The sequence below is a fragment of the Mercenaria mercenaria genome, chromosome 2 (genome assembly GCF_021730395.1).
Source record: "Mercenaria mercenaria strain notata chromosome 2, MADL_Memer_1, whole genome shotgun sequence".
Taxonomy (NCBI): Eukaryota; Metazoa; Mollusca; class Bivalvia; order Venerida; family Veneridae; genus Mercenaria; species Mercenaria mercenaria.
The window spans coordinates 102,483,972-102,506,151 of NC_069362.1; the positions used below are offsets into that span (position 1 = coordinate 102,483,972).

At 33.6% G+C, this 22,180-nt stretch overlaps 1 protein-coding gene across 1 annotated transcript; it reads left to right on the plus strand.

The window, feature by feature from the left end:
• Nucleotides 1–206: 206 nt before the first annotated feature.
• On the plus strand, nucleotides 207–22,177 carry LOC123564746 (uncharacterized). Its single transcript, XM_045358517.2, has 6 exons — nucleotides 207–503; nucleotides 4,212–4,422; nucleotides 7,018–7,169; nucleotides 15,894–16,056; nucleotides 17,488–17,659; nucleotides 22,039–22,177. Exons 1-6 carry the CDS (start codon nucleotides 269–271, stop codon nucleotides 22,045–22,047), a joined length of 942 nt encoding a protein of 313 aa, XP_045214452.2. The 5' UTR covers nucleotides 207–268; the 3' UTR covers nucleotides 22,048–22,177.
• Nucleotides 22,178–22,180: the final 3 nt, after the last annotated feature.

Here is a 22,180-nt window from a genome sequence, read left to right on the forward strand (position 1 = left end):
TAATTTAGATACATATTTACAGTGCTTTCCTACGTAGTTAACTTTTTTTAATTTATCAAATAAAGTTGCCATTAAACGATCATTTCAGTCTTATCTCGAGCATATAAATATAAATAAAATCTTGGCTATCATTGCCATGAAATATAAATTTGACTGGCATGTGGAAGGATAATGGGACATAAAATGAGCCGCGCCATGAGAAAACCAACATAGTGGCTTTGCGACCAGCATGGATGCAGGCCAGCCTGCGCATCCGCAGTTTCTTTAAATGCAATCGGCTTTGAAAGCGAACATCATCGATCCTGACCAGACTGCGCGGATGGTCTGGATCCATGCTGGTCGCAAAGCCACTATGTTAGTTTCCTCACGGCGCGGCTCAAATGTCAGTATAAAACTGGTTGCTAACTATGTAGGCATTTGTCTTAAATCGTTGGGAAATATAAAAGAACTGAAACCAAAATTTGATGTAGTGAAGTGGCTGATAATATTTATAATGTTTTCAGGTAAGTTGATTTTACGTCTATACTTTGTACATTTTTACCTCCATATACTACAGAATTTGTAAAAATTAATCGGGTATTAGAAATGTTCTATTCCGGAAGGGATTAGAAAGAAATCTTCGTACTTGATTTTCAATATACATTGAAGACATTACCGCGTGACGACAGATGTCTTTATCACTACGACTATAGTGCTATCTTATATACCTATACGGATAGAAAGCATGCTTTGATACTCGAAGTTAGCGTTTACTGCTTAAAAAGCTGCCGTCAGCTGATTTTGTTGCAAAAATATGAAGATTTTAATGTCTATAATGTCATCAGTTTTGCGAAACTGCTCGAGCTATTATTAAACATTAGAACGTTTGAGATTGTCAGCATGATGTTACGGATTCCGTGCATTTTGTAAGAGTGGCGAGAACTTTGTTTCAAAAAAGAAAGCGAACTTATCTCTTTTTCATTCATACATTAATTCAAAAAGATCAATTTATTTCTTCTTCTACATATTTTATTTCAAAATATTCAAGATAAACTACTTCAAATAAAAGAATTAAACAACAACTTTTAGATCGATTTCTTTTAAATTAAAAAATGTGACTTTTAGTTCTAGTCTTTCTGTTTAAGGGTTGTAGGAGCGAATTTTTTCTAACGGTAAGAATTTGTTCATACATAGGTCACCGAACTCGTTTCAATTTTATAGGTTATTTTCTTCACCCGCTGCTTAAGCATTTCTGAAACTTTGTAAAATTAGAAAAATGGTGGTACTTTATAAAACATATAATATCCCACTTAATGCTATAGGGGTGTCATGTTTTACAGGTTAGTATGTATACAAGGTGATGCGAGTATTATATAAGCGTAAATGTCATTAACAATTCTCTTTCATTTTTACATATTGACATAATTACCCAACCCACTTTATTGTCAATGGAAAAAACGTATTTCGATCTACAAAAAACATTCAGACGTCAAAATATTTTGCAGCTTTAATGACCCGCAAAAATGCTTCAAAATGGAAAGAAAAAAGGTCTGGGTCACCGTGCATCTGAGAGATTCATTTAAAATAAACTGTTAAAAATTGGTGAATTTTGATATTTTTTGTTCTTTTTGTTTTAATATAATGTTTTCTAGATAATATAATGTGCTATCATGAAAACTCTTATTTCACTTACAGCTTATCATTATGTGTATCAGTCAGGAAAATTTCAAAACCAAACATGATCTACTTTAATAGATATTTGACATTACCTAATCCTACCCCATTGTAAATCTTACGTCAATTTTAGGCAAATACCAGCCAAAAATAAGAGTGATTTTTTTTGGCAAAAAGTAGAATCTATTTGTTTAAATGGTACACTATTAGCCATATTTTAATTATTAATCATTAATTTTTGGCAAAACTTTTGTCAGAAAGCAATATTCGGAGGAACATTTTTCAAAATGGCGGATATTCTGAAAAAAAAAACACGCTCGTACATCCTTAAATTCATCTTTTCAAAACATGGAGACATGGAATATAAATTATAACAAATTTTTAAATTGTCACTTCGATTTCACTTTTTGAATTCACCGTTTCAAAAATATATTGATGTGATTTTTTCAATTTGAATAGTTTACACTATTTCATAACACAATACTTGATAATATTTCAGCTACGTATATATGTACCTTTAAAGCTCCTGTAAGCACATGTTTCTTACTTTGATTAAATTGCTAATGAATAACGATGATGAATTTATTTCGAAAATGATGCTATTTTCTGCTCTGTGTATTCTAAATCTGACAACACCATTTAGTAATCTACCGACGGTGGGGTGACTTTTTCACCTGTATGTAATGTCCTGTTCCTCCATTTTCCTAACCTATGTAATAATATCAAAGATGCATTTGCTTCTGTCTTGCATGTTGGCTGACTTTAACCGACTTCGTTCTATGGTTCAGGCACCTGCAATAGAATACACAACAGACGTCTCTCGTAGGTGTTTGGGTGTTATTTCCTGTCATCGACAAATCGACATAAAGGAATTTTTGTCGTGTGTTTTTCCCACGAAAGAACGAAAAGACGTAGTTTTTCCAATATCAGACTTACCGAAACCTTGTCGTCTCTATGAGAAATACCTGTGACTCTTTCGTCACGACGCTTGCGAAGATACTTGTGATCCTTTCATTCCGGTGCGAACGAAATCGCGGTCAGATACATTTTTTGTCTTTTTAGCTCACATGAGCATGAAGTGCTCAAGGTGAGCTTTTGTGATCTCCGAATGTCTGTCGTCCGTCGTCGTCCGTCGTCAACAATTTGACTGCTAACACTCTAGAGGTCAGGTTAGGTGGGGTCTAAAACTAAGTCACCAAGTCAAATCAAAGGAAAAATAGTTAACACACTAGAGGCCACATTCATAAACATATGTTAATGAAACTAGATCAGAATGTTAATCTTGATGATCTTTAGGTCAAGTTTAAATTTGGACTAGGTCACCAGGTTAAATCAAATGTAAAACTAGTTAACACTCTAGAGGCCACATGTATGATACTATCTCTATGAAACGTGTTCAGAATGTTTATCTTGATAAACTTTAGGTCAAGTTTAAATCAAGGTCAATTGGAGTCAAAAACTAGGCCACCAGGTGAAATCCAAGGAAAAGCTATTTCACACTTTAGAGGCCACATTTATGATTATATCTTAATGAAACTTGCTCAGAATGTTAATCTAGATAAACTTTAGGTTAAGTTGAAATCATAGTTAGGTGGAATTAAAAACTAGGTCACCAGATCAAATCAAAGGAAAAGCTAGTTAACATACTAGAGGCCACATTTATGCCTATACCGTAATGAAACTTTGTCAGAATGTTAATCTTGATGCTCTTTAGGTCAGCTTCAAATATGGGTCACCAGGTCAAAAAGCTTGTTAACACTCTAGAGGCCGCATTTATGACAGTCACTGTATCTTCATGAAACTTAGTCAGAATGTTAACCTTAATGATATTTAGGTCAAGTTTAAGTCTGGGTCATGTGGAATGTAACCTACTGACCTACATTTTTTTTAAGATACAGCCTTGGATGACATGTATAGTTTTTCACACTGATCTTAAAACTGACTTTAGTGACCATGAATTTAACCTACTGACCTACTTTCTTGGTTTTTAAGATATAGCCTTGAAATTTGGATGACATGTACATTTCAGCATACCGGTCTTAAAACTGACTTTCAGTGACCATGAATGTGACCTACTGATTTACTTTCTTGGTTTTTTAAGGGACAGTCTTGAAATTTGGATGCCATGTACAGTTTTGCAGACTGATCTTAAAACTGAATTTCAGTGATCATGAATGTGACCTACTAACCTACTTTCTTCTTTTTAAGATACAGTCTTAAAATTTGGATGACATTTACAGTTTTGCACAAAGATCTTAAAACTGACTTTCAGTGACCATAAATGTAACATATTGACCTACTTTTTTAAAAATATTTTAGCATCAATTTGACATTTCAAACACTCAGTTGAGCGATCCAGGGTCATCATGACCCTCTTGCTTCTTTTTTAATTTTCGCAGGTCAGTAAACAGAAACAAAGTAGGCAGAAATCAATCATCACAGGCTTGTATACCTCAAGCTCACCATTTTGTGATATCTAAGATGAATTTATTTCAGCATTCAATATTATTACGCTTAGTATTTTAAATCATCATATTATACTCTGTGTGAAATTTCAGTTGTAGTCTATATTTTGGCAATACTTGCTGTAACAAATGCCAGTCTTGACAAAGACTTCAGTTGCGAAAGATACCAGGATGTACACGATGCATTTAAAGACTGCTTGAAGGAGCATGATGTTTTGGATTTCACAAGTATGTTTCAGGAACTGTGGAGTGATGGCGTCATTGAAGGCGATGAACTTTATACGGAATTAACGGTGATTTGCAGGTAATAATTAGACTGCAATACAATATTTATCTCCTTCTTCTTTACGAACATTCAAGTTTATCGATTATACCCAGCAAGAGCAAGGGATAAAATTGCAAAAAAATGAATTACATAATTTCCAGTTAATATTAGAACTGCTATTTTGTTTTAGCGGCTACTAGTTTATACTAGCTAAATCTACTTACACAATTTATTTCAAGATGTGTGATTCTAGTAATAACTAAATAAGAAAGGTTTAATCTTCTTTTCGGTTGATAAAAAATATAATAACTTGATAACAGTGCTTTTCCATGATAGTCTTATGGTCAATTCAGTAAACAAATGTTTCACAAAAAGCATTACTAACAACTGGAAGTCAGTGTTGTTTTTCTGTTAAATAACGTAACTTGCCTGCACAATGTTTAACACTTATTTTTTCGTTTTATACCTACAATTTAGTAAGCAACAAAACACACAATTCTAGTGCATGTACATGTAAATTTCTGTGTAGTATTCCATTCTATTTTATGCTAACTATTGAAATACTGTGTTTTATCAGTGAGATATAATACATATCACTCGCTGCATATCACTCACCGTAAATGATATAGCTTTGCCTATCTACTTGTGCATTGTGTATGAATTTTAAATTATTTGCTTAAAACAGGATGAAAATTGTAGTCGCACTTTTTTTCTTTATAGTATATTTCTCGATTCAAATTATTTTTTTTAAGGAGGTAGGTTACCTTCATATTTGTATGTGCCCATGTCCAACCGGAATGTAACGTGACGATTTACGACGACGTTTACGACAAATTAAATGTGTTTGTATATTCATTCTTCTGAAAACAAATCATGAACCTGTCTTCGATATGATGTTTTGTGGTTTCATAATGCAGAAATAATGAATAAATTGCCGCAGAAACGCTTCAAAACAATGTTGCCTTAAAATGACGTAATTGACATCATGACGTTACGTGTCAGTTAATTAATAGCTTTTATCTTGAAAGTACGTAATTATGTGCATTTTCTTTATTTTAACTATTTTCAAATAACCATTATTTGCTGAAATATTTATTATGAGTCTTTTGCTCTGAATAATAATCAATATTTTGCTTCTTTTATGCAGTTATATTGAAATATGCGGAATGTAAGAAAATGGATGATGATAAGCAATGTTATTTGGAATATAGTTGGGTGAAAGGTTACTTGTTACGGCCATTTTCAAATAAAAATCTAGCAGTTTGATTTGTAATACCTATTCTTCAGGTTCTGTTGATAATTTGTTACTTATGTACTAAAACTAAGATCTAAAATTTCAGTAGAAAATTGTGGTTCCTTGAATTGAATTGATGTTACCATGGAAAAGAAGCCCGTCCCCTATGTATCTAAATGTCAAATTTAAAAGCGTTGACACTGGTCTATTTAAGAAACACAGCTTCGGCTTTTTATTTTTATTTCAACAATATCCATGAGAATAATAGCAGTATGCTGAACCATTTTTCCATGACAAATTCCAGACAAGGGGTACTGCTTAAGTATTCTAAACTGTGAAATTTGTTTGAATCAATGCAAATAAAACGAAAATATAACTCACGTTAGAAATAATATGTTTTAAAGCTACATCAACTAGAAAGATAATCTTATTCAATACTTTTTATAAGGAATTACGACAAAAAGCAAGATATAAGCTATTTTAAACATCTCTGTTGCCATGGTTACTTTAAACTTTAAGAAAAATAGGGTATCATGTAAAGTGCTTGGTATTTTGCTAATAATATTACCCAAATATTCCATGTTGGTCATTATCAGAATGGCACTGAAGCCGTCGAAAACCCCTATTTTTATACATAGTTGTTTAAAAATGAGAGAAAATGCGTTACCATGGAAACACGAGCCCCGCGACATATACATTTTAAGCTTATATTAGAAAGCTAACGTGCATATTAGTAAAATTATCAATTATGCATATCAATGAAACTAAAATACACTGAAAAGTGATAAATATCCGTATTTTCCTTCTTTTTTCAATATGAAATACCTTCGGAGGGTCATGTTCTTCAAATCTGGACAAAAATTGAACTTGAAGGGACAGAGACAAACGAAATTGAGATTTTAGCAATTAAAACTTCATATTACACGAAATACAAAAGAATGCTGCGGTTCAACTAATTTGAATTTACCCTTGTAACAAGGTAACCTACCTCCTTAATGAGAATTTCATAACATTATGCAGCAAGAAATAAAATAAACTGGAACTTTATGTCGTGAGCGTCTTTCTAACGTAACAACACGTCTGACGTCAGATTCGTTTAGGCGCGTCTGTTTCCCGCGCTGAGATAAAAATTTGCTGCCAAATGCATATTTCAACGTAATTAAGCATAAAATAAAAAGAAAAATTATTTGTTTTGAGTAAATATGGAATATATCTCACTTCAAAGTGAGAAAATGGTAACATTTTCACTCGCGCTACGCGCACTTGAAAATATTTGACATTTTCTCACTTCTCAGTGAGATATATTCCATATTCACTCAAAACAAGCAAATATTCTCTATTTGTTTGATCATGTTGTTTAGACTAATTTGTATTGTGACAGCACGAATAACTAATTGCAGTAATCGAGAGATTTTAGAAGAAAACATTACCAACTGTGTTGAAAGGCTCGTAACAGATTGTCCTTCTCTAGAAGAGATAGTAACCGGCACAATCGAAAACAAGATTTCATTCTTTTGTGAGAACAACCAACCCTCAAGTATTCTCAGTGCAGGTTAGTTAGATGCGGTCCCTAAGTGCGATATCCTTTCGACTACCGCTATCGTACACCGACGCACTACCTGAGATGCCAAATGCAGACTATATTTTTGGGGTTCTCCATTACCGCTACTGTTTTGCAGACGGGCTACCGCAGACGACTAATACGTACCAGAAAAAAGGGGGTGCTCATTTCCATAGCGTATAATAAGGTGTTTGGGTAAAAACTGTATATTTTCGCAATTGAAAATAGAAGGAATTAACAAAAATATACTACATTTTTATGCTGCGGTAATTTTTATGTAAAACGGTTGCTACGCTATGGTAGTTATGTCCATTGTGTGGTTATTGGTATAACTACACTGTGGCACAGCTTATAGTTTCTTGTTTCCTGCAATAGTCTACAATGGTAATTATATGCAGATAAAACAAACAGTTAATGTTATTTATTAAAAGTCATATATTTAAACGGCCACTGCATCACTGCGGCAGTACATGCTATTTTGTGTGAATATGTATTAATACGCTGCGGCACTCTCTTTGGTTTCGCATGCCCTGCATTAAACTACTGTGGTAACCGGGGAATAAATAATGCCTACAGGGTAAGTTTTGATTACTAGTATAATCATTTCGCAGGGTAACTTTCTCAACACTGTGGAAGTGCATTTAATTTCATTTAATATGTATAACTACACTATAGCACTGCCTTAAAATTCAAGTTTCTCACAAAAGTCTACTATAGTTCTTAGTAACAGGACGAGTAAAACTACACTGCTGTACTACACTGAAATTCGTTCTTCCTGCAAACGTCTACTGTGGTAATTATTTGCAGAGTGGTTTGGTTGCTGTACCACTTCTCCATATGTCAGCCCCTCCCCCTCCCCAATCCCGTCTAACAAGACATATGCATCCCCACACCTATACCTAGTTCCTCACTCCCTGTAATTACTATAAGTACTTTTTTTCCAGGCACCATAGTGCTTTGGAATTCCCTTCCAGTACAACTTGTGCAAGCCCCAACCCTGAACCAGTTTAGGCAGGGTGTAACCAAACTTGCACACAATGCTTAACATGACAGACCTGTTTCTTTAAGTCCTTCTTGTTTTTAACACTATCAACTGTATTCATGCTTGCACATCGTGTATTACTTTTATTCTCCTGTCCATTCTACTTTTGAAATTCTTGTACAGGCGCGCAGCTGCACTTAATACTCGTAAAGAGGAGTGATGCAGTATAAAAAGATAAATAGATAAACGTTTAATTAATAGTATGTATTAAAGAGAGGCTTTAAAATATTCGTTTTAGCAGATGCAGTTTCTGCATATCTTTGGAAGTTTAAAGTTTATATTAGAGGAAAAAAAAGAAGTAGAGCTAACGAGGAAGGTTGTTGAACATCTGTTTGAACCGTATAGTGCTTCTAGACACATTCCTTTGGCACAGGCGTTCCTTGCCAGCTCAACCCATCTTTGTGGTTCTTTTAATAAGGGCGAAAATTCTTGCCATATGATTTGAAACCACAGAAATTAGTCCGACAGAAGGATGTTTCGGCAGGAATAATGTAATACATGTAATACATTATAATTCCTGGTTTCGGTTAGTACAATGAACAAAGGACGGCATATGACGCGTCAAATCAAAGATAGAAACATGGTAGCTAGAGTATGGAAGGTTACCGTTCACGAATTAGGAAACCCAAACAAACGTAGGTAGTTAATACCATTGACCGAGAGTTTCAAGACTCACATGAAATTATCTCAATGTCAGTGCGAACAAATGCTTGTCAGTTTTGCAGTATGAAACTAAAGACCGCCGGTGGTCTTCGAACACCAACGTCATCATTTGGTTCTAAGCAGTGTAAAGACAATTTACACAGGTATAACAATACTCTTCTTATTAAAATTGTTATATTGATCTAATGATCATGGTATTATTGAGTCATTGCTATGTTACGTGAACGTACTTTTTTTACTCAATGTATATAAATTGGGTCTGAGTCAACAAATCGCTCAAATCCAAAAATGTACTCAAATTATCGCTTTTGGTCAAATTTCTCGAAATATTTAAGCATGTCAGAAGAGGAAAAGTCTGTAATTGCATTATATATTCGACTGCTTTTAACAGGTTAATTTTCTTAGTACAGGATAAAATGTTTCGAGAAATCTAGCCCTTAAAAACAAAAGCCAGTTCCAGAGAAGCTGTGCAATAATTGCAGTTGAAAATCAAAATGTCTTGCTTACATAAAAATATTTGTCATCTATTTTCAGGGTTAATCCCCGTGATCTTTTAAATAATACTTTCAGGGAATGCTTACTTTCGTATCATGCGTCCAGAACTGGGATTGGCTAACTAAAGAACAAGTCCATACAGACCTCCAATCCGAAAACGTCCGTAAAACTTATGGCAACAAGAGCAAAACTGGAAACTCCAGAAAATCGATTTTAGTATATATAACCATTGCAAATCACTAAATGTTATAATTTGATACGTTTTATTATTGCTCATTATTACTACATTTTAATAAGAAATCCCTTACTTCAATTAAGCTACATAACGGTTTGCAAAAACTCACCCAGGAAGGTACATATTGAAATGGAAACACCCCGTAAAATGCCAACAAAATTATCTTGAAAATCGACGAAGGAGAAATGACTGTCTGACTAGCGGACACTAAGCACAAACTGGAGAAAGAAACAGGCAGTGTCTAAGATTAGTGACAACATGACATGGTGTACACATTTTTACTATGTGTCGTGTGTATATGTACGTTATGTTTTTAGTACGAATGAGAAAGTTTGATTGATTCATCTTTTGATAATTAATTTTCACATGCAATATACTTTTCTAATATGAGCTGTCTAAAGGGAAAATGTGTTTAGAGTTAAAGTTTTGAAATTCAAGAAACACATGTTTCATAAAGTTTGGCTTCTTGTGAATTTTGATACATTGTAATATGGTATAGAAATAATAATCATACAACCGGTCATATTAAATATAGACACAAAACTAACTTATTAAACAGTTCTACCGATGACATGTTTATCACAGTGAATTTTGGACATTTTATCTTTCTATGCGTCATTAACAATGCTAATTACCCTACCCCCCCCCCCCCCCCCCCCCCCCCCCCCCCCCCCCCCCACCCCCTTGCATTCAGACGGCTATTAAAAAGTACATGTATATAAAGATGAACGGTTATTGTCGTAGTTGTTGACAAAATTGTTACATTCTTACTCAGTTTAAACGGACTACAGTACAAATTCAACAAAAATACAGGAATTATTTCATGACTTTTAACATTGGAACACATTATTACTGCATAGTAAAAGAATATTCATTGTACTTTCATAATTTTGTTAAAATAATATCCTTTATATGTTCACCTTTTGCGATGATTGTAAGTAATGAATTTAGATCTTGCATTTGTAGTTAGCTTTCACCAACTTGCTTTCGTTTAAATTATTAGTATTATGTTTTTATTATTTTTTCTGTCAGTGTTTTTGGTGTGCTTGTTAAGGTTTTAACTTTTATCTGTTTTTGTGACATCAGTGCACATCAATGTCAAACTTGTAGTTTGTCGTCTTTCGTTTGATCCTTCTGGACTTCATAAGATTTATGATACTTAGGTATCATTCATTTTCAATTTTGTTATCATTATACTGTTCCTAAAAATACGTGTTCATGTTGTGTAGCTACTTGATCACGTATAAATTCGAATTACAATGTCACAATCATACTCCTTCATTAGGATTCGACTTAAATTTATTCAGATGTATAAATTTAGTGTGATACTGAATACTGTATAAAAATGTTCATTCTGAATTTAGTCACCATATAATGTCTATGCGGAGCCAGAAGCGTCAAATTACATGTTATTAGGTAATTTAAATATTCTTATCTAAATTGTTTGAGTTGTACACGATTTGCAAAAAAAACTCCATGTCGGAATGAACTTACACAAAGTTGTAAATGTACTAACATGTGTCATATGTCATTATTTGTTATGTCCTGACTCCGATGTTTAACATACTGATGATTAATAGCATATGATAAGGTTAGGCGTGATAAGTTGCTTTCAACATATTGTGTTAATATCAAGCAGTGTCAATAAATGTTGGTAAAGTCAGCATTAGAGAAAGTCGTAAGAAACTACATTTCCAATAACAAAGTCGCTAGTCGGTAGCACAGCTCGAACCTGCGACACCTCCGTCAGGAGCTGATAATCAGAGTTACAATGAACGAGATCTCTACATTAGGAACCCGACTATAAATTAATATAAAGGATACAAAGGCACATGGAGATACGAATTACCTTAATATTATAAAAGACTTCCAGAGTATCCATGCTTTAATGCATAGAATCACGGAGCTCAAAGTCAAATTACCATTGTTATTGGGATAATTTAAATGATTCTTAACCTAAAGTTTGAGTTTAATTGAAATGTAAATACTCCATAGTGGATAAATTTACACACTACTAGTATACAACTGAAAGAAAGCATGTGTGCTATGTATTATTGTGATGTGCGATCCGTTGTTTAAGATATTATAGCAATAAACGCAAGTTAAATAAGATAATAAGTGTTAATGATGCGTGTATTAATCGAATAAATCGTATAAACAAGCATACATATTTTAATTGTGATAAATCATTCAAAATAAATTATTTATGTGCCTAAAATGTGTATATAAAATATTGTGCCAAAACAAAGCGTTAATACGAACGTCTCAAGCTGATAAATCTACGAAATCAAACTAGGATTTCTGGAAACTTTCAAAAACAGGTCAACAATGGGTGTATTCCATTAGATGATTTAAAAGTACTCTCAATGTTATAATACGAACCACAGTTATATATGATAGATTTTTAATGGGAGATATTTAATATATGATAACCCAACATTTGAAGAATTAAATGTTACACAATTTATAATCCATAGATAAGAAAGCATAAAGTTTAAACAGAAACAAAGCTTCGTCCTAGATAACCTATTAATGAATATTTTATTGAATCTGATATCCTGTTGTCATATTACCATATGTTATATAAAGTATTTGATGCGGTTATTTTCCAGAACTATGGTCAAGGTTTTATAGTGCCTTACAAAAGAAGGTTTTGACCTTAAAACGTCAAATAATTAGGGGAATAATTTATGAGAATTTAGGTAAAATTATACAAGTATTTTGACATCTAGAGTAGAAAAATGGTGTTGAAGAAAAAACATTTTGTCAGACGCACAGTTTGGTTTCGTAAAGGCTTAGTACGATAGATGCCATTTTCGTCTTACATAATCTAGTTAATAATTTTTGTCTAGAAACTTAGATTATATTGTCCCTTTTGTGGACCTGAAAAAGGCTTGATTAAAGTCTTAGAAAGCATTATGGTTTAAGTTATTCAATATGGTCTAGATGGTAAAATACTTAGATCTTTTAAAGCTATGTATTCTGTGGTTAAATCATGTGTCAAACATTGTAATGCACTTTCTGATTTTTTGATATATCGATAGGTTTAAGACAAGGGCAAAATAATTCCCCGGCATTTTTTGCTTTATTTGTAGAAGATCTTGAATTATTTTTACAAGGTAAGCAAGACAGCGGACTTTCATTGTATGATTTGAGTATAATTCTTCTATTATTTGCTGATGACATGGTCATAGTTGGTAAAACTCAACGAGACTTACAAAACAGTCTAAATACTTGACATGAATATTGCTGTAACTGGGGACTTGAAGTTAATACTTCCCAAACAAAAGTTGTTGTACTTCGAAAGAGGGGACCCATCAAATTATATAAGCAGTGGTATTATAATGAACCATTTGGAGTTGTAAATGATTTTAATTATTTGGGGGTTGTTTTTAACTAAACTGGTCCATTTGTTCTTAATAATCAGTGTATTGTTGGCAAATCCTTAAAGGCAATGAATGTTTTAATGAAATATTAACAAATATGATATAAGTCCCACTTATATCGCTTCAACTGTTTGACCGTTTGTGGGTTCTATTTTAAATTATGCATGTCCGGTATGGGGTTTTCAAAGTCTAAAGATCTTGAAAGAGTTCACCTTAAATTTGTAAAAACATACTTGGCGTGAAACAAAGTGCATGTAACGCTGCAACCTATGGTGAACTTGGGCGTTATCCCCTGTATATAAATAGATATGTTCATATATTAAGTATTGGTTTAAGTTATTAAATACAGATAATATTATTTAAAAGGTATTTACCAAAATGCTTTAGACCAGTGTAATCATAATGGTGTAAAAAATTGGGCATTACCATGTGAAATGCCTTCTTAACGAGCATGGTTTCTCTGATGTTTGGAACTACCAAGTCAGTTTGAAGCCAAAACATTTGTACCCATTTTTAAACAAAGAATTATAGATTGTTTTAAGCAAAAATGGTGTGCCGACATTGCTGCAAATAATGTTTTAAATACTTTATATTCACATGTTAAAACAAATTTTGGTATTGAAAATTATTTGAATATATTATTATGTAAAACATCACGAAGTTGTTTAACGAAACTCCGTATATCTGCACATAAGTTACGTATAGAGTCTGCCAGGTACGCAGAGACAGGTTAGAAAGACACGAACGAATTTGTCAGTTATGTGATCTTAATGAGATTGAAGATGAATTTCATTTTGTTCTTAAATGCGAGTTTATAAAGAATTACGTGCAAAGTTCATTAAACGTTATTTCTATACTCATACAAGTATGTATAAATTCTTAGAATTGCTACAATCAAGTAATAAATCTATTCTAGTTAATTTGTGTAAATATATAACATTAGCTAATAACAAGAGAAAGGAATTATTGCAAGGAATTTAAACTCGTGTCTTGGAAATGCTTGTAAGTTTGTTTGTGTTGACATTAATTATAATATAACATATACATATACTGCCATTCAGTTTATATTACACTACCTATACTTCTTGAATTCGTAAATGCAGATTATTTATTAGCATTAATTTTTGTATACTAGTATAACAAGATTGATATTGTTTCTATTGTGATATCGTCGTAATATTCTTGTAATATACTGATGGTTAAAATCAGATCTGTTCATTCTCTACATATACCGAAAAGTCATTTTGCCTATCACGTATATTGTATTATATGTATAATTTCATGTTGTATTAACAAGGTACATGTATTGTATACGTTAATAAAATATCTGTTCTATTACCGTTGCGGCGTAAAAACGATGAAGCGTTCTGTAGAGAATTACCACAGTGTATATATGTATGCTTCAAGTGCAATAACAATTTAAAATATTACTGCCGCAGTGTATAAATGTACACTGTTTCTGATTACCACAGTGAATTTTTTTATTTCATGGAAAAAAGGTCAGAACTACCGTAGTGCCATAGTGAAAGTAACTGGTGAAAAGTCTACAAAACGCATTAGTGGCAGACCCGTGGTTTTCAGACTTCTAGAATGCCGGAGCCGCATAATGCAGACATAGTAAAATAGCTTTAAATACCGTAGCGTAGAAATGAGTAATTAATTAAGTTTTAAAAACTGAGTTCGGTAATTACCGCGACGAGCAACCATCAAAACTAATGGGTATTTTGGAGAGTAATGATCCCTTAATTGTCTGAAAGGATTTTCTTATCAACAAATTGCGATAAAAATGATTTTAGAACATTATTGCGCACGAGACGTAGTGTTTTGTTTTTAAATTTTATGGGAGACCTGTAATTTGTTTGCGTAATATTATTTAGTATGTCATAGAATGATTTAAATTATTATGTTTAACTGATTCTATACCGTTTTGTTAATAACATAAATGAAAGTTTACACTTCAGATCAAATTCTGCAATAAATAAAAAGCATTCAAATTCCGCCTAGATACAAAGAAAAATTAAAAAATTCCGGTAGTCCTACGCTGTACGATGTCGGTAATCTGGACCCTCGTTTTGATGGTACGTTTTAGGCGTCAGCGGTAGTCAGTCGGTGTATGATAGCGGTAATAGCGACCCCCGTTTTTATGGTACGTATTAGTCTGCTATGGTAGCCGAAAGGATATGCCTATTAAATCAAGGCGAGTGCTATATTTCTGATATACCATAATTTCAGATCCATAGGTATCAAACACGTTGAACCGCTGTACATATGTCAGACGACAAAATAATAGGAACTTCTTGTTTATTTTATTTTAACATACTTTATAATACATTTGAGTAATCAAAATGGTTCGAGATAAAACCGTTCTAGTAGTATTTAATCTTCAAGTTCGACGTCTTGATAATTTCTCACCGGTTAACTTTTCTAAGGTCATTTATACATGACACGAGTGCTGGGAAATAATATTCATGATTCCATAATTTGCTTCATATTTGAGATGCTCTTACATTGCAGATTAATATACAAAAAGCATATGAATATTAGATAAATTGTATGTATAAATGTATAACTATATCAAAAGAAATAGGAACTGAAAGAAGTTTAGTTACCATCTAGGGACTGTTGTCGACTGCTTAAGGTCGTAATCTTCGAATCACTTCTCCCTCTCTATTGTGGTTTCCAAACCTCTCTTTCACAGGAGTAGAACTCTTTCACATGAGGAAACCACCAAGCTTACATAAGGAAGGTCGATGGTTCTGCCAGGCGCCCAAAGTCTTCCTCCACTCTCAAGTGCTGGAAAGTCGCCATGTAACCTATAATTGTGTCTATGTGATTTCGAAATCGCCAGTCGCTAAAATATTACCAAAATTATTGTATTATATTTGATCTTGCAGCATTACAGCATGGCTATATGTTCAACGGTAATTGCTCCCTTGGAGGGCAACATTTATTAGGGGAAGCAATGAGAACTTGTGCGACAGAAGCTTTTTCCGAAGCAGGTGTTAGCGGTGACCGTAGGAATTCGACTGTGGACGATGTTCTGTCAGCAGATCTAAAGTAAGAGTCATTTAATTTGTACTACGTCAACTGAAGACAATGCAGGTAAAAGCCTGTGATCTAAGTTTTGATAGATTTAATCAGTACGACGTTATAATTTTGCACGCTGGTTCAACCACTTCCAGAGTGAGAGGTATTATGTTGAAATTACACAATGTTTATTATAATCTTAACAATATCTAAGTTCATGCGCTGCAATATTAAAGGAAGGAGCTGATTATGTAAGTTTCTGATTCGAGGTCGCTCGACTTAGTTTTGAACATAAAAGTAAACAGGGTTATTTGATACTGATGAACTATGCTTGATGGTTCTACGACGAATTTACTACGAATATGGTGCGTATTTATAATGAGGATGTGAGGTTTAATGATTGCTAGTCTGTCTTAATTACTTCTTTATCTAAAACGTTTAATCTGTATGCTTCTTTACGTAAGATAAGATCTGTCCTCTTAAGTGTTTTAAGGTACGTGATATTTGAACAGACGTAGTAAAATGCACATAATCTCTGCTTCATCCCCGATTAACGATAAGTATTTAAGCACGCATAGGCATACATGAAAGACAAAAATCTACCATACCTCGCCTCCATCAGTCTTCCTACGAGAGGCTTTGACAGGGTTTGGTAGTGAAGGCTTACCTTTTATCATTGTGCCCTTCCATAGACTACTTACATGTAGAATGTTATAAATATATGTTATATAACTTGAGTTGCTGCTTGTTAGGAGAAACGTAACGATCCAACTTGTTTATATGAGCCGTGCCATGAAAAAACCAACATAGTGGCTTTGCGACCAGCATGGATCCAGACCAGCCTGCGCATCCGCGCAGTCTGGTCAGGATCCATGCTGTTCGCTAGCAGTTTCTCTAATTGTAGTAGGCTTTGAAAGCGAACAGCATGGATCCTGACCAGACTGCGCGGAATGAGTCTGTTAAATATACTTTTCCCTGAAACTGTCAATATATGTATATATGAGCCGCACCATGAGAAAACCAACATAGTGCATTTGCGACAAGCATGGACCCAGACCAGCCTGCGCATTCAGAATTCATACTGTTCGCTAACGGTTTCTCTAATTGCAATAGGCTTTGAAAACGAACTGCATGGATCCTGACCAGACTGCGCGGACGCGCAGGCTGGTTGGATCCATGCTGGTCGCAAATGCACTATGTTGGTTTTCTCATGGTGCGGCTCATTTCCTTTTATTTCTCAGACCTATGTAAAGATACTTAATGACGAAAAATAAACACTACGCAGTGATATATCGATTTAGTTTTTGACATACACTAAAACACAAAACCGTTGAAAGGAAAAGTATATAAGCTTCTCCTTTAGTATTGTTATCTGTAAGCAGAACTATTCTTTTTCCAAATTGTAGTTACTCTACAATATAAAACAAGACAAATAGCTCCACTGATAATATATATTTTTAGATTCGGACGCAACTGGTTTCAGTGTGGTCTGGCAGAATTGAGAGATGAACTTCCAGTTGAATTAGAATGCGGGTCAACAGTGCGGGACATGCTTATGTCTTTTGCGATATTCATGTCGGGCAATGGCTACCTTACACCGACGCTAACAGCGAGTGACATGGTTGTGTTTTGGGTATATAACAAAGCTTTATATTTATGAATAGTTTTCTAGAAATAGTATAAAATATAAGTAAATAAGACCATCCTATCACATTTGTGTGCAAATATGCAAACAGGCTTTATGAATTGTAATTTCATTCAATAAATTAGAGCATTTCTTCCTTAGCTTGCTTACAATATTTTTACTATGTACTAGAAAACAAAAAAATATTCTGTCCGCAGCCCAACTATTTTATATAAGATTTATTCTACGCGAAGGCAGTCAGCAAGAAATATTTGAGTGCATTAAAACATTTAATCCGAAAAACTCAAATCCAACCGAATGTTCCTTATTCGGTTTTAATCAGATGGTCATAGCGATAAAAGGTCCCTAGAAATCTTCAATTTTTGGCAGGTGTGTTAACTGCTCGAAGACAATATTCGGAAGACATTATATATGTTGAAGATTTAACGTTTCCTGCTACCTCGATTGCCGTCTCCAAAAAAGTAGGAATGTTTCATGTTATTTAGAGTGGGCAGAAGATCATGCTTTTAAATTCTGAATTTGTGATTTCATATGTGACTTATATTTCATTGATTATGTACTGATATAATTTCAAAGTGTACCCCAAATATGTTGTGAAAATATTTGTAGTCATTTAGAGTTGATGCAAATCTTAAACGGAATATGAAACATAGAAAAAGTGTTTTGACTTGAGGTCAAGTGCCAGGCGGTTCATTAATTTGTTGTGAGGCAATGTCTGTCTGTATATACTAATAGTATGTATGTAAAAGTGGTGAAGGGTATACAAAATGAAGAATGTTTAGGAAAAATGATGTGTACTAGTACAATAACTACAATATACCGAAAATTCCCGAACTAGCGGATGGCTTTTGTTCACAATTTACACAATGACAAAGAAACAAATGCAGTATACAGGAACCATAGCTATCATATTTGCTTACATTTCATATTATCTGCATTTTCTGAGCCATAGCTCTTAATACATAATATAACTTAAGATACAGACGAGTATTAATTAGTCTACCCATTTAGAATATCAGCAACCATATATATCATATAAAGTGCACACAATAATATTTGATGTATGTTTATTCCTATACTTACGTTACTTGTTTTTATAATTCAAAAAAGCAAAAATTATAACATTTTGATCAACAAAATGTACCTCCTCCAGCGATTTACCAAACGCTGAATACATAAAGTAGTAGTTTGACACGACACGATATAAAAGAGAAAAAATAGATTTTTTTCGTTAATCATTTTTGCACATTTGAGCTTATTTTGAAATATGTTAAGCACCGAGGTCAATGTTAAATTCACTGCTGGTGTGTCCCTCAGAACGTTTGAAAGTCCTAACATTCCCAAAATTAAACATCAGCTATACCTGTTATATATATAAAAAGTGAAAACTGGCCCCGTGTTCACAAAACATTTTTCGATCTCAGCTGAGTTAGAGTTTGATATTTTAATATCAATTTTACTAAAACTCCAAGGTTAAATTCCGCGTGAGACATACCATTAATACTAGACAGCCACTTGAAAATAATTTTGAGCATAAAATTAATTTTTAAACATACTGTTTTGATATAAATGACAAATAAAGTTTCATTATTAAACTCAGCTGAGACTCAAAATGTTTTATGAACACGGGGCCTGGTATTGCATACATTTATAAAAACCGGATATATATCATGTAGATGATAATAAAGAAAACGTAAGTTACATATGCAAGGCAGATGAAAAAGATGTAAAAAACCCGCCAATGTGCTATACACTTTTTTTCCTAAACAACGAAGTCGTGCTAAAATCAAGATCATCCAAAAGCGTATACATGAATTCATTTTAATTCGTCATGACGAAAGCCACTAGAACGGTGGCTATTCCCTCGCACAAGTCTTGTGGTCATTTATTATATTATACCACTTATTGTACATTCTTTCCAACATATTCTGTTCGCGATTGTCAGGCATTTTGTATCACAACCAAATAAAACTTTAAACACGTCTTTGCCATGGTAATTTCATCTGAATGATATAGGTCTACCTCTTGCTTTCCTTTTAATGCATGTTTTTTCTCTTTTTTCTTTTTAGCTCACCTGAGCAAGGTGAGTTTTTCTGATCGCTCGATTTCCGGCGTCCGTCGTCTGTCTGTCGTCCGTCTGTCGTCTGTCTGTCGTCCGTCAACATTTAGCTTGTGTATGCGATAGAGACTGTATTTTTCAATTGATCTTCATAAATTTTGGTCAGAATGATTACCTTGATAAAATCTAGGCCGAGTTCGAAAATGGGTCATCTGGGGTCAAAAACTAGGTCACTAGGTCAAATCAAAGAAAAATCTTGTGTATGCGATAGAGGCTGTATTTTTCAATTGATCTTCATGAAATTTTGTCAGAATGATAACCTTGATGAAATCTAGGCCAAGTTCGAAAATGGGTCACCCGGGGTCAAAAACTAGGTCACTAGGTCAAATCTGGGAAAAACCTTGTGTATGCGATAGAGGCTGTATTTTTCAATCATTCTTCATGAATATTGTTCAGAATAATTGCCTTGATAAAATCTAGGCCTAGTTCGAAAATGGGTCATCTTCATGAATTTTGGTCAGAATGATGACCTTGATGAAATCTAGGCAGAGTTCGAAAATGGGTCATCTGGGGTCAAAAACTAGGTCACTAGGTCAAATCAAGGAAAAACCTTGTGTATGCGATAGAGGCTGTCTTTTTCAATTGATCTTCATGAAGTTTGGTCAGAATGATAACCTTGATGAAATTTAGATCAGGTCGAAAATGGGTCATCTGAGGTTAAAAACTAGGTCACTAGGTCAAATCAAAGAAAAACATTGTGTATGCAGTAGAGGCTGTATTTTTCAACTGATCTTCATGAAATTTAGCCAGAATGATAACCTTGATAAAATCTAGGCCGACTTTGAAAATAGGTCATCTGGGGTCAAAAACTAGGTCACTAGGTCAAATCGAAGAAAAACATTGTGTATAAAATAGAGGATGTATTTTTCAATTGATCTTCATGAAATTTGGTCAGAGTGATTGCCTTGATGAAGTCTAGGTCGAGTTTGAATATGGGTTATCTGAGGTCAAAAACTAGGTCACTAGGTCAAATTAAAGAAAAATCTAGTGTATGCGATAGAGACTGTTTTTTTTCAATTGATTTTTATGAAATTTGGTCAGGATGATTGCCTTGATGAAATCTAGGTTGAATTTGAATATGGGTCATCTGAGGTCAAAAACTAGGTCACTTGGTCAAATCAAAGAAAAAACTTGTGTATGTGATAGAGGCTGTATATTTCAATTGATCTTCATGAATTTTGGTCAGAATGATTGCCTTGATAAAGTCTAGGTCGAGTTTGAACATGGGTCATCTGGGGTCAAAAACTAGGTCATATCTAAGAAAATGCTTGTTTTATCGCAAGAGACCAATTTTTTGGTCCAATCTTAATGAAAATTGGTCAGAATATTTGTTTCCATGAAATCACTAGGTCAAACGTGTTTTACACTGTTATGGTGTGTTTCTTAGGTGAGCGACCTAGGGCCATCTCGGCCCTCTTGTTTCTCTTTCTTTCAACAATGTTCTGTTTTCAGAAACTACATATTAAAACTAAGTAAACACTTCTTTCAAGGTAATACCACTTGAATTTCATAGGTCTCGTAACTGGTGCTTTCATTTTGAAATTATTTTTTTTTAATTCTAAGCGTCAATTTAAAAAGGAAAATATGTCTTTGGGTTTCAGTAAGTTTGATTCTCAATGACTACACGTTATAAACCAGTGTTACATTTGTCTTTATTAATCAGAATTCCAAGAACAAGCAATGACAAGAAACATTTAAAACTTTACGGTACTAGTATGTCCTTTTAACTAAATAAGGTCAACAGGTGAATTTCAACTGTATTGGAATACTTACATGCTTGTTGACATTATATTTAGATTTATTGGGTTGTAGTTATTCTTCTGTAACATAAAAAACTTCCATTTACTAGTATTTAATAATTTAACAACATCAATATGAACACAATAGCTATCCCACTAATTGTTAATTTGAATACTATAAATCTTTCTCAAAGTACGTCTTTAAAATTTAAAGTTCATTCAGAGAAATAGACCGTTGATGCAATATCAAGCTTTCAATGAAATAAAAAATGTTGTCTGATAGATTCATCCATTTTACGACTTACATCTATTTCTATGTCCTATCTAAAAGAGCAGTTTAAATTTATGTGAGAAACTAGATTTTTAGTATGTCAAACCTAAACCCATGAATCCGGATTTTTTTGTTCGTTTTAGAGGACAATAGGGAGAGATGCTATTATGGCAAAGCATGATTTAAAAACCGTCAGTTTCGTCCTTCGTGTTAGCGAAAATTCAATTTTCTTTTTCAGAATGTTTAACCTAGGCGAGTGGTGTCGCACAGGACAAGACTAGAGATATTCTAGAAATGGTATAAACATGCACGCAGTTAACATACTGTGCGATTTGTGTACATGAAGTGTCTTTATATTACATGATAACGAATTATTATAT